The 14,668-nt window shown below is 45.8% G+C and overlaps 1 protein-coding gene across 1 annotated transcript in view; it reads right to left on the bottom strand.

The window, feature by feature from the left end:
- ANOS1 (anosmin 1) overlaps positions 1 to 14,668 on the bottom strand; it is a 153,291-nt gene that overhangs the window by 22,963 nt on the left and 115,660 nt on the right. The window contains exon 10 of the mRNA XM_083172566.1: positions 9,551 to 9,639. Within this exon, the coding sequence (XP_083028692.1) occupies positions 9,551 to 9,639 (89 nt within the window). The remainder of the gene's footprint in view (positions 1 to 9,550; positions 9,640 to 14,668) is intronic.

Raw genomic sequence — 14,668 nt, 5'->3', positions numbered from 1 at the left:
ATCACCAGGTATTCATAGTGGCCGTCTCGGGTGTTGAACGCCGTCTTCCACTCATCTCCAGATCGTATACGGATCAAGTTGTACGCCCCTCTTAAATCCAGTTTAGTAAAGATGGAAGCCCCTCGGATTTTGTCGAATAATTCGGTGATCAGAGGCAAAGGATAGCGGTTCTTGATCGTGATATCGTTCAGACCCCTGTAGTCGATACACGGGCGGAGGGTTCCATCCTTTTTTTTCACAAAGAAAAACCCCGCTCCGGCTGGCGAAGTGGACGGGCGAATGAACCCCTTATCTAAGTTCTCTCGAATGTAGTCAGACATGACTTTGGTCTCTGGCAGAGACAAGGGGTAGATGCGGCCCCGCGGTGGGAACTTCCCAGGTATCAACTCTATTGGACAGTCCCAGGAACGATGAGGCGGCAGGGTATCGGCACCTCCTTTGCTGAAGACGTCAGAAAAAGAAAGATATGGTGTGGGTATCGACAAGGGTGGAACTGGTGAAGACGAAAGACTGGAACTTCCTACTTCTTGAGGATTAGTTTGATGGAGTGGAATGACACGAGGCATGCATGTAGTTAGGCAGTTCGTACCCCAGGCTGTGATCTCCATACTGGTCCAATCAATATGAGGGTTGTGCTTAGTAAGCCATGGTAGGCCCAGGACTACCTGGTGTGAGGACTGAGGAAGGACAAAAAATTCTAGAGTCTCTTGATGTAAGGCACCGACGAGAACTGTCACTGGATCGGTTTGAAGGGTGATTTGCCCGCTGCTGATGCGACTCCCATCTACTGCAGTGAGAGCCAACGGATGGACCAAAGGTTGCACCGTCAAGGAATGTTGAAGAACGAAAGAGGAAGAAAGGAAGTTCCCGGCTGCTCCGGAATCTAGTAGAGCCTGGACCTTGATTTTTCCCTGAGGGCACACAAGAGTAACAGGAATGGTGGGCACAGTTGAAGAGGGAGATGAAAGCAGAACTCCTAACCTGGCCTCCCTCGGGGAGGTTAGGAGCGGTCGTTTCCCGGACGCAGTGGGCAGGAAGACAACAGATGAGCGGAAGAACCGCAGTACATGCAAAGATTCTCACGACGTCTACAGGATTTTTCTTCAAAGGAAAGCCGAGAGCGGTTGATCTGCATGGGTTCGTCTGGTGGTGTGGTTGTGGAGGACCCAGGTCTAGGGACAGGAACAGCGTTGGTGGTGAAACGAGGGCGGAGACGGTCGGAGCGATTTCTCTCTAGTTGACGCTCCTGCATCCGTAGATCTACTTTGTTGCAAAGTAGCAGGAGAGTCATGGGTAGTTAATTCGTCCTTGATACGACCTGCCAGCCCATTCCAGAAGGCGGAGACGAGAGCCTCTTCGTTCCACTTTAGTTCCGAAGCCAGAGTCTGGAACTGCACAGCATATTGTCCCACTGAGCGACTACCCTGGTGAATTCTCAGGATCTCAGTAGCGGCAGACGACACTCTGCCAGGTTCGTCGAAGATGTGACGGAAAGAGGTAATAAAAGCTTCATAGTCATTGAGCAGGGGATCAGCACGTTCCCAGAGAGGGGACACCCAGTCCAAAGCTGACCCTGCTAGGAGAGACACAATATAAGCCACCTTAGCCTTGGAAGTAGGGAAGTGAGAAGACTGTAAGGTGAAATGCACATCGCATTGGTTCAGAAACCCACGGCATCCTTTCGGAGAACCATCATATTTGCTGGGGGTTGGTAATTGCATGTGATGAGGAACTATTGGTCCAGGTGTAGGACCAGGGACTGGAACCTCTGGAGCTGGAGCCACAGAAACTGAGGGAGCCGCCTGGGGCGGAGCCAAGACCTGAAGGAATTGAGCCACTTGACGTTGGGTAGCCTCCACTTGCTCCAGACGAGCCATGATGCTGTGAAGTGCGTCCGCCATGGAAGCCTGTTCTTCACCCGACTCCATCGGGTCAGTACAAACTGTCACAACTGAAGGGCTGGATGAAGTCGTGTGGTGTGTAGCAACCGGAGACGGACCAGAGGAGGAAGGATTAAATCGTGCAGGTTTAATAATAGAATTCATCAATAGAACAATACACGCTTGAATACTTTGTTAAGTGGCAGTTTAGCAGTAATAAGAATTGAGCCGGCACGGCACTTGTTAAAGAAGAAAAAGTTCATTTAAACAATGACAGTTCAAGCACTGCGGACTGCAGGTTGGGGTCTTGGGAAATGAAGAAATCCGGAAAGAGAATGTACTTGATGGTAATGAGGGATCCTTGAAGACTGAAAGAAGATGGATGATGACAGAAGAATGGGAAGTTGCTTGGAAGCAGACACCTTGAAGAGCTTAGGCCAGGAAGCTCAGGGATGCAGGCAGAGACCAGGCTGTGGAGAGATCTGGCAGCGATGGGGTTAAGCTGAATCGAGACCAACACAGAGCACTGAAGCAAGGCACCAAGTCAGGAGAGGTGAGTCAGAGAGCCGGAGTCAGCTGGGAGCTGTGAACGCCTCTGGAGACTCTTTGTACTGACACTGAACAGGCCTAGGCAGATCCCCTATATCCCTAGAGGGCGGCTGCCATTGGCTGTCAGGTCAGTATGGGCGGAAACCTCAGACAAGGACCAATCTGCTATTTGCCCTTAATCAAGATGGCGACGCCGGCCTCCCGGCGCCCCTACAGCACATACCGCTACACTTGCTGGCGTCCCACGCTGCCTGCTGCCCACCAGACTGCCGCTGCCTGCTGCCGCTGACCTGGAGACCACTACACGCTAGCCGACGGCGGGCGCGAACGGGTGAGTAGTAAGCCCGCCGCGCACCGCCGCGGCTGCGTGTGACAAGGAGGAGCCAAGACCAAGCGGGCCCCTCAGTAACAGGCCCTGTTCAACCTCCACCAGCTCCACAAGGGCCAAGCAACCAGCCAGAACAAGAGGTTGCATCTCTCCAAACAGGTGTGACCCAGCAGGTGCATGGTGAGAGAACTGGGGCCACCAGAAAACGAGCTGCAACATCTAGGGTGAGGACTGAGCAGGATACCACCACCAGAAAGAGAAACCCTGCATTTGTAGAGGCCGAAATGCGAATTCTAGTGCCCAGGGCACGCGAATGGATTGAATTGGCAACCAGGAAGCCTAGTGCCAGTGCAAGGAGAAACCTTTGGGAGAAGATCACAGAGGAAGTGAACCAGGTGGCACCAGTGGTCAGAAATTGGGACGCGGTGAAGAAAAGGTTAGTGTGTTTGTCAGGGCTATTTTTCAGCAGTCTCCAGCAGGAACTGAGGCCCTTATTCTAGTTCACTCTTTCTGGCCAAATATTTCTTAGATGGACAAAACCATGTGCACTGCAGGTGAGGCAGGTGTTACTTGTGCAGAGATAATCAGATTTGGGTGGGGTTTTACACCTGCCTCACCTGCAGTGCACATGGTTTTGTCCATCAAAGAAATATTTGGGCAGAAAGAGTGAACTAGAATAAGGGCCTCAGTTCCTGCTGGAGACTGCTGAAAAATTGCCCTGGTCTTTGGCCCCCTGATGTCATATGTGTGTACATATGTTACATGTATGTTTTGAGACTAATAGAAAGGTGTGTTTGTAGATAGTGCTACACTTCAATGTCACATGTGAACACAACCATGTCTAATAACCCACATTGATATATGAAACATGCACCATTGGTGTGATGTGAGGTTATGGGCACAGTTCTGCTCATGTGAAGTATGTGATGGGACAAGAGAAAGTGTGTTTTGTAAAGAGTTGTTCCATGTTCCATGCACATGTTCCATATGATGCTACTGAAACAAGAATGAGCAAACTGTGCACATGTAGCTGGTGAGAAACTACACATCCCAGTATGCCATTCCATAGTTAAATTACTCCATAATAACCACATTGTCAAGCTATGGTGGAATGTGTAGTTTCACACCAGGTGGAGGTGCCTAATTTGGCCATGGATGATGTCATTTCTGCATAGTGATGTATGTATGTGCATTTAGTGGCCTAATGAATGAGATGAGACACTGAAATGCCTCCTAATTGAGACATGAGTGTGTGTGTGGGACACATATGGCAAAAAAACATAAGATCACCCACACTAGGAAATGTCACGTAGCTAGGGGTACCACATAGTCCCTTTAATTCCGGGCACATATTAATTACACAGGTTCTGTGGCTGGCTGACTTCAAGACTCCACTTCACCTAATTTTAAACTGCCACAGAACCTGTGTAATTAACATGTGTCCGGAATTTAAGGGACTAGGTGGTAACCCTACACGTAGCACAGTGGTGCACATATCTCATGGTGATATTTGTATTTTTAAACTTGTAGGTGGACTGACTTCAAAAGTACACTGAAGAGGAAGATGATTGACCGGTACAACCACAGCATGTCCACCGGGAGAGGTCCTATGCCTGACCATTTGGAGTATACCCCCCTGGAGCAGGACTCCTTGGACGTGATTGATGTGGGGGAGGTCAGGGGGATCTCCAATATGGACAGTGAGCTCCCGGCGGAGGTCTTTGATGCTGCTTTTGATGGTAAGTCACAGTAATGCATTGTATTTTGAAAGAGAATTTTTAGTGCGTATGTGATGGTGACATTGTTTTCAATTCTTATCCTAGAAGAAGCAGAAACCCAGGATGTACCGGCAGCATCTTCCTCTGCAGAGCCACAGGTGGAGCAAGTGGTCCAGCCTCCACCAAGACGTCGCCCCCAGCCCCAGCCACAGGAGACATGGGAAGAGAGCATGATGGTGACGCTGGAGAGGATCGAGCAGCAAGGGGTGGATGCTGCGCTCCGTCAGCAGCAGATTGGGGATTTTTTGGAGGATTGGAAGGCCTCAAACAGGCAGCAGTGTGAGGCCTTCAACCGCATTAATGACACTCTGGCGGCTGGCATGCAAAACATTGGCCAACACCTCAGCCGCCTGAATGTCATTCTTGCGGAGCTGCTGCCCACCGCCAGGTCCCAACGGGACAATCCCCCATCTGCTGCCCCAACCCAAGCTGCTCCCCAACCTTCCACCTCTGCTGACCCTCCTGTGTCGACTAGGGGAAGACGCCGCAAGGCAGCTGAGCCAAAGGCCCCTGTCCCCAAGGCCCCATCTAAAAGGGGGAAAAAAGGGCCCAAATAATGAGACCTGGTTCACTTCCTCTGTGGTTGGACCCCAAATGTTTAAATTGCACTGGACATCCGCTTCCTGAGTTGGCCATCTATCCATTTGCGTGCCATGGGCATGAAAGTTCGTATTTTGACCTCTACAAATGCAGGATAAATTTGTGGTGGTGTGTATCTTGCTTAGTATTCACCCTGGTTGTTGCAGTACGTATTCTGGTGTCCCCATTTCTTTCACCATTGCATTTGCAGGGTAACACATGTTTGGAGATATGCAACCTCTTGTTCTGGCTGTTTTATTATTTGTGTGTCTATTTTATTTGTTTAGTTGATTTCTCACATTAAAGTGTGAAATAAGCTGTGATGCTGAACAGCAAATAAATTTATTTTACAAATTAAATCAAAATTGTGGTATGTGTCATTTCTTGTGTGAAACAAATACTAGATTTATGTGTACTTACTGACCAGGGTATTTTTGAACATTTGTTGAAGTGTGGTCGAAGTTTCCCATGTGTAACCCTCTCCATGGCCATTCCCATGTTCCTATCCAACTTTTCCCTGCTAATTAGTTTGTGTCAGCACATGTGCAGAGCAACTTAATAGGTGAGAAAGCAGTTTGTGTGCAGGTGAGGTAGCTCCTACAGTAGTAGGTAAAAGCAGGTCCAGAACAATGCTTTCCTCATGGAGTGGGTGAGGCAGACAAACAAGGGTGAAAAGGTACATTTGTGTAGGAATGCATATGTGTCCTCCCTAAAAAAAGATGTGTGAATGGGCCAAACATGATAAATTAGCTTGTGAACAAACATGCATAACTTTTTAAATATATATGATTTGACAGTGTCATAAGCAGATGTAGGAATCCTTTGTTAGAGAGATGAGAGTGCAATAATGTGATTGGTGGCATCTTACATCCAGAGTGTAGTGAAATCCAAATCATAGCAGATGAGATAGTGGTACAGGTCATTATTTTGGGTACTATACAAAGATTGTGTGCAAAATAGTGGTCATGGGCTTAAAACATTGCTGAAACATCCTTTGTAGGTGTTAGATGTGGTTTATGTTATTGTATCCTAAATACAAAACCTATGTTAGTATTAGAGTGAACACGTTGACACATGTCGACTTGTGTAGATTGAGTGTGCTACTGTGTAAAGTCTATGAAAGCACGTAGTGAATGTGTCTAACTGTTTAGCAAATACCTACCTTAGCGTATATAAGCAGGTCTTAAAAAGATTCTTACCTTAAATTAAACAAACCTTTAAATGTCGAGAAGTATAGAAACATAAGCTTCCAATGTGTTTGCATGCTGTGTGTGGCTTGCAGGCAGTGAAATAATGGTATGGACTTAATAGACTGCAGCATTGCTTATTACATTCAGGTGTATGTGTTTGAGTAGTAATCAGCGTTAATTAGCAAACCCAGGCGCACGCTGGCATGCGGTATCTGTAGGGGTGGTCTGAGCTGGCGGTTGGCGGGCGCTTGTCTGGTGTCCGAAATGAACGGTGCTTTAGTCGATCGTGCGGTAGTAGCACCGCTCATTTTTGGTGCACACCCCCGTGTACGCCCATATTTACGCCCATTTTCCCTCATTATTTCGGCCGCTCCCCTCATCACGCCCCTATGCCGCCCCCAATGCCCGTACGCTCGCGTACAGGTTTTTTCGCACGTAGAGACCCGTCCGTAAGCGTTGTGGAGTGGTCGCGCCTGCGCATTAGCGAATTTACGCATGCGCAGATCATGGAAAACCCCGGGACGTACGCGTACGGCCCGGCCGCTCCAACCAGAATAAGGCCCAGTAAGCTGTGAAGCTGGCAGCTTACTGAATCCCAGAGGGCACACCCCGGCACCCCGCTGAATCCCCCCCCCCCGTTCCCAACCACACCTATTTTTTTACTCGCAAAAATGCGAGGGGATGTATGACGAAGACACATCCCCTCGCATGTGCCTGCTGCCAGAGATATAATTCGACGGTCACCAAACATCAAATGATTTCTCCAGGGCTCACAAATATAAGTCAGTGGAGACTGTGTGGAGACTGGAGCTAGCTCTCGAGGACTGGAGTTGGCTACCCCTGCTGTAGGTCATATACACTGAACGATATTGTTGAGTGACGTCACTTGGGCCCTCGCCAAACATGCAGTAGTTGACAATATGGTCAACAATATAGTGTGCAATATGCACCATTAATATAGGTAACGATGTCGTTACCATGCATAGCATTACAAAATATCTTATAGTGTGCACCCAGCTTAACATCTTGTTAGCCAACCGAAATTTTACTTGTTCAAAATATTTGTTGGCTATTTTATTCCAAGTAAAGTGTAAAGTAAATAGATATATATATCATTGAAAATGATATCTAATATACAGTCAAGTCACCTTAACCGACTTATTTTTAGACTTTCTGCAAATCATTTGTCTACTTAAAAAAGATATTTGCCAAACACTGACAACAAAACATTTATGACGCGTTGACTGAACTTTTCTTGTTTGCAAAAATGTAGTATTTACTTTGCATTATGATATGATAGTACGGTATTGTACTGTACACAGACCAGACTTGTTTACACTGTGGGTGGCTACTAAAATGATTTGTAGCGGCTGGCTGTTTTAGCTGTATGTTATGAATCACCTGGGCTGCGCTGCATCAAAGCAACTTAGTTCTAACAGAAAGCAAAATTCCCATGACGTGATGATAGCTGGTGTGTAGTATTATACGAATGTAAATGTTTATCCGTGCAAAACAACTGGGTATTAGATCCAGCATAAAAGGCCAGCTTAGGATACACTAGCAACGCCTCTTTGGCATACTATATAAATAAGGGAGTGTTAATCACATACAGCTTTTTTTTATTCTCATGTAGGCTACTGTTTTTTCTATTTCAATACTGAATAATCTATTATAAGATATACTAGGACAAAACAAGCCGCTTGTTGCAAACCAGGACAATTTTTCAGCAGGCTCCAGCAGGAACTGAGGCCCTTATTCTAGTTCACTCTTTCTGACAAAATCCTTCTTAGATGGACAAAACCATGTGCACTGCAGGGGGCAGATTTAAAATGCGCAGAGAGAATTAGATTTGGGTGAGTCATTTTGTTTCTGTGCAGGGTAAATACTGGCTGCTTTATATTAACACTGCAATATAGTACTCACTTTGAAGTAAAACCCCACCTAAATCTAATTCTCTCTGCACAAGTAACACCTGCCCCACCTGCAGTGCACATGGTTTTGTCCATCTAAGAAGGATTTTGTCAGAAAGAGTGAACTAGAATAAGGGCCTCTGTTCCTGCTGGAGCCTGCTGAAAAATAGCCCTGTTGCAAACTAATGTAATTACAGTTTTCACACCATGCATACAATAGTAATGTATTTCTTATATTAGACAAGTAAACTGCTACATCTATTAGAATAATGCATTCTAAATACAAATTGCTGGTATTCATAGTGTTGCCTGGACAGTCCTACTAGGGGTAGCATTTCCAACCTTGGCCCTGATTCTGGTCTCATCGGTCCCCTGCGTGTTCGCACAGGGGACTGATGTTTCTTCCTGCACATGCGCATATTCTCATATGCACATGTGCAGGGTTTCTGTGTGGGCGCCTTCACCGACCTGCACTGTCGGTGCAGGGGGGGGGCAGCACTCCGACATGGAAATGCCCAGCATTTCACATGGCGTCAGCCCAGTCTTCGTCCCGGAGACCGCAAACATAAGTCAGTCTTCACTAACTTGTATTTGGGGGGGGGGGGGGTTTGGTGGGGATGCGGGGTTCAGTAAGCTGCGATCTTCACAAGATTCCTCAAGGCACATTAACAGTGCAGGTTTTTGTGATATCCAGGCTTTCAGCACAGATGATTGAATAACTTACAGTAGGTCGCCTGTGCTCAAGCATGGATATCACTGAGACCTGGACTGTGAGTATGCCTTGAGTGGAAGACTGAGGTTGGGAGGGGATGCAGTTACAATCCCGGCGGTCAAAATCCCGACCACCGAAATCCCGACACTTTCTCCCTCTATGGAATACGGGACTTCTACACAGGACCTGGGTGGAAGTCCCAGGTAAAGGGACACGGCGTGACCCATTTACACCGCCGCTGACCCAGGTTTTTGCGGCGGTGTAAAAGGTTGTATTCAGCCAGAAGCAGCAAATATAATTGTGCTTACATTGTATCTGATCATTTTATTATCACTTTTAAATAGGACAAGACTAGGAACTGAAATCCTCCCTGGTATACTAGCAGTCTGCATTCATATCTACCAATTGGCACAATTTCTGTAATGGATGTGGGTGCACCTGCAAGCTTTACAAGCAGCTGTGTCTGTTTTACCTAAACCATGCCTGTGCTGCTCACCACCACTGAACAGCAAAAACAACATCAGCATTAATTCTGGGGCTGCTGCATATCAGAGCCACTCATCACATGTCACATGACCTAATCCTCCTCTATTCTTAGAGCACTGATATGTCCACTTTACTTACTTGTGTTATTGCTTTCTCTGGTCCTTTCGTTTCATTTTGGGCACATGATTCAGTAAGCCACTGAACATGGTAGAGTTCCAAAAGATGATCTGAGTTAAAAACAAGGAAAAAAAAACCCATTAACTAGTTAAAGGTTATATAGAGTAAACTTGTATGCAATAGCACATATACATGTTGGTAAAGGCTATAGCACTAATATGTGAAAACCACTGCCATAAATGCATTAATAAAATACAGTACACAGGTTTTATTCATATTTATGGGGTCATCATCAGGAGGGTACAGCCAGTGATCATGTAATAAGTGTGTATTTTTTTCTGGGGGGGTCTCTAGCAATGAGTAAAAGAAACAGATTGCTTTTAGAATTCTTGGCTCACTGTGGGCCCCCCTGACAGTATCCAGTGTTCTGCTGATTTGCATAAATACATAGTGTAAAGTGACACGTCCAATGCCCTGCAGCCACACTATATAGATCTGTTCAGCTGAAATGGTTGGAATAACCAAAACTTCCTAAGCATGAGCACATAGCTCAATGTGTGGAGTGCTGGATTCAAGTCCCAAGTATGCTGAGAAAGATGTCATTTAAAAAAAAAGGATGAATGGCAAGATATTCTCAAGTAGAGTGCAATAATATGGTGTAACGGTGCCCAAAGACATGTGAGATATTGCATGCGATTTCGATACATCGCCGCAACAAATCGCATGCCATCGCATGTGTCAACCGACAAAATGCGCAGACCTGCCAGTCAAATCTTGCATCGTCAGATATTCTGTGGTGCACATAATATCTATCACAGTGCACATGCGATCGCTCACAATACGGTAGTCCGCAGGGCGGGCAGTGGGGTAGTGGAGATGGCGGAAAGTGGGCTGGTTGATGGCAGTGTAGCGGACCTGGAGGCAGGAGGGCTGGCGAGTGGTGGTAGTCAGCGGGGCTGGTGGCAGGTGCCAAATTTGAAGGAAAAAAAAAAACATTTCAAAACGCTAGGCGGCCCACTGACCATGTCTGTTCTATATGTACTGGGTCCCACAAGTTCTGATGATATCCCTACATATTTCTATGTATTAATGAACATAGACATCATCAAAATTAGCAGTATCAGACCATCAGGTTCTGGTTATGAAGTTAAAGTGGAGACAACAGGGTAGGGTCATTTAGATTTTAGCTACTTAAAGCCTATGGGGGGTATTCAATGCGGCCAGCGAGGGGGTTTGTACGGCAAAGACGGCTTTGCATAATCGCATGCAATACCATCAAACTCGTCGCCGTCCTCTTGCTGTATTCAATGTAAGGGCTAAATGAGAGGACCACGAGGATCCCCTTAAACGTTGAGGTTTGTCACAAATGCAGCGAGATTGCCACATTTTGTGGCAAGTTCTGACGTTGCAATGGCCACACTCACCATTTCCACCTCACCTCAGGGAACAGGCAAGGTGGAATCAGCGGGTGAAGGGGATTGAGTTGAATACACTGACAGTGAGCTATCGGCACTGCTCTCCATCATAGCTCGCCGTCAGGGCATTGAATACCCCCATATGAGTAGTCTCAGCTGTAAGTAGTCCTTTAAGCTACAGTAAAATTATAAAAATGTAATATTGTACATATATTCTATTTCATTAGTTACCAAAGTATCATTTCTACCACACAGTAAATTATGGTTTACACACAAATATAATGACTTGCTAAACTGACTTAACCATAAGCTTAATTGTCTATTGTAAATAATTAGACAGTAAAACCAGTCAATTTTAATAAAACCCTGAATGGCTTATACATTATGTAATTATGTAAGTACAAATTATAATAATAGGGAATTAAAGATTAATTTAGAACTTTACAGTAATTATAAAAAGTAGCAGCTGCAGTGATACATAGATGTATGTTAGCTATCTATATAAAACTGCAGCAATACCCTTTTAGTTGGTGAAAAAATATTTGTTTTAAAACAGGACATCAAAATATTTGGTACTTGTTTCCTAGCATGGCGCCCATCGCATCACATACCATAAGGCATACGATGGTATGCAATGCGATGCGATGTTAGCCGATGTTATACAATTTTAAATTGTATACCATTGAATTGTATGCCATTGTATGGCATATAAAATGGTATACGATTTTAAATTGTATAAGCACCCTAATGGATGTTTTCAATGTTAAATGTGCTCCTATAAGATAAATAATTGTATAAGCACCGTAATAGGTGCTTACAATGTTAAAAGCACCACCGGTACTATCAAGGCCAACCTGAAGCGTGGCGAACGTGTCGGTACGCGTCCTCCGACCTTTTCATACCCCCACTATCCACGTCGGCGTGGAGTTGATTTTATATAGTGTGGCAAGCCCGAAGCGTGGCGAGCGGACGCGGAATACATGTGAAGTAATGCGCGTCCCCTTGTGGGGCTCGCTGCGCTCGCCACGCTTCGGGCTCGGTGGCTCGCTGCGCTCACCACACTATATAAACTCAACTCCACGCCGACGTGGATAGTGGGGGTATGAACAGGTCGGAGGACGCGTACCGCAGAGTACTGTGCAGAGTAAATACTGGCTGCTTTATTTTTACACTACAATTTAGATTTCACTTTGAACACACCCCACCCAAATGTAACTCTCTGCAGGGCCGAAACTAGGTGTTTCCGTGCCCGGGGCGGCAGTCATCAGCCAATCAGCGTCCGGCAAGTCTTTTCAAAACCATCAGCGCTTCCCGCCGCCAGGCAAATAGCACTAGGAGACAGAGTGAGGAGTGAGTGAAAGCTGCCGCTACACAAGTCCCTGGACCCCCGCTGCCAACATACCTGTGTGCAGCCAGCGGGGGTAGGCAGCGTCCAGGGGTCCAGGGACTGGTGTAGCGGCAGCCTTCACTCACTCCGTCTCCTAGTGCTATCTGCCTGGCGGCGGGAAGCGCTGATGACTTTGAAAAGACTTGCCGGACGCTGATTGGCTGAATTCAGCCAATCAGCGTCTGTCAAGTCTTTTCAAAATCTGCTACCTCCCACCGCCCAGCAGCGCTAGGAGCCGGAGTTAACCCACCAGTCCCCAGACCCCCGCTGCTCATCCCTGGGACCCCGCTGCCTGTCCCCGGACCCACTGCCAGGACCTCACATTAGCAACCCCCTCCCTCCAGCGCCAGTTACGGCCCTGCTCTCTGCACATGTTACATCTGCCTCACCTGCAGTTCACATGGTTTTGGCCATTAAAGAAGGAGTTTGTTTTTGCAAACCAACCTGAATTAGGTCCCAAGTTCCTGAGTTCACACTATATCCTTACTGCCCAAATACTCTTATATCTCTACTGCTCTCTTCTTCCCCTTGTGCTCCACTGTACATGCCAGATCTACTGCATGTGATCGGCTGGGACGCTGGTAGAAAGGTACAGTCTACAAACCATGTCTAGTGAATACACTGTATTGAATCCATTAGTATCTTGTCAAGTAGTTTGTGGGCTGTCTCTTTTTTATTCAATACAGTGTCATGTGTTTTTGTTCAGCAATGATGTCAATGTAAGCTGTGTGCAAGGGTAGCGAACCTCCTGTCTTTGCCACATATCAATAGCTTCCACTTCACCAAGAATAGTTATGACCCAGGCCTTGACTAAAGCTGGCTACACATTTTTTAAGTCTCATTGTCAGTGAAAATGTTTCTAGAAGTAGCAAAATGTATAACTAATCACACAAATATTTACTCTAAATTTTATCTAGTTTCAAATTTGTCACACTAGCCTACTCTCCCAGAATGTCAGTGAGACAAATTACGTGCAGGACTCTCGGACGAGTGCTTAGCTTCACTGTGAATCGAATCACCATGACCCCTGCAATGTGATGCCTCGATAACCACAAGGTAAGGTTAATGATTTGCAGTGCCAAGAACACCATTCTTTGAACAGAGCTGATAATAGACCCTAAAGCAGACTCCTGAACAGTAGACTGGTATGATGATTACTCTTATTTTCATATACTGAAACACCAAGATCCTGAAAATAACAAAATGCTCTCTTTACTTTAAAGGGGTATTCAATCTCCAGCCGCCATTTCCCCCGTCGGCGGCCTTATTCAATGATGTCTTCCTCGACAGTATTGAACAGGGGATCCCAGCAGAACAAGCCTGACTTCCCAAGCTGTCGGGCTTGTTCTGCCGGGAACGGCCCGGAATTGACGAGCTCCCAGCCACAGCTCGACGATCCTCGATGCTCGGCTGGCGGGACATTGAATCCTGCCTGCAAAACCTTGGTCGAGCAGACCGATAACGGGACAGGGTCACGGCTGTCGGGTCAGCCCGACATTCGTGCCCAGACATTGAATACCCCCCTAAATCTATTAGTTCAACACAATTAATTGATGGCCTAAACATTGTGATAACTTAACCTGAATTAAAGTAAAGTTTAAAAAAAATATCAACAGGTGTGTTTACATCTAAATAAGGCAGATTTACTGAAAAGCCTAATAACATCACACATTCTCCTCTTATAGGCCACATGTAACTGGCAACTGGCAAAAACATATCTAATCAGGACTATAACATTAAACAGCAATTTTTTTCTTTCAAAGTAATTTGCTTTGCCCCATAGTAAAACTAAAAGGATTCAGATTAAATTGACATTTTCCTAAAAATGTTACCTTGGAACTACGCTAAAAATCGATATATCATGGAGGTCAAACCTCATGCTACCAACATGTCTGATTACTTCAAAAGAATTGTTTGAAGGGAAAAAAATTGCCATCGATGGAACGCAAACTGAAATACTCATCAACATCATTGAGTTAAATTAATCATGAGGCATATAAATCCATTATGGGTATACATAGATTGACAGAAAATTGTTAGTAATTGAATACAGCTTGGAAGAATTCACAGGTTTGCTCCATATGTGAACACACCAGAATCTTCTTCCTTCTATGGCATGGTACTATTCACAATGCGGATATCCAGATGGTTGGGGGTGAAGGGGCATCAGACCTTCTCTCAGTTCAGATGTATTTCAAAGCAAAATGGGTGGCCCCTGTTCACTAGTTCAGACAATCATTATGATGTATTGCATTTACCTTTAATCATTTCTATCGACCTATTACACTTTTCTTATGTTATTAGTCAAATCTTTAAGAACACACCGAGGGTCATTAA

Source organism: Crinia signifera, chromosome 2 (genome assembly GCF_055691185.1).
Source record: "Crinia signifera chromosome 2, ASM5569118v1, whole genome shotgun sequence".
Taxonomy (NCBI): Eukaryota; Metazoa; Chordata; class Amphibia; order Anura; family Myobatrachidae; genus Crinia; species Crinia signifera.
This window is presented reverse-complemented; position numbering and strand designations above follow the sequence as displayed.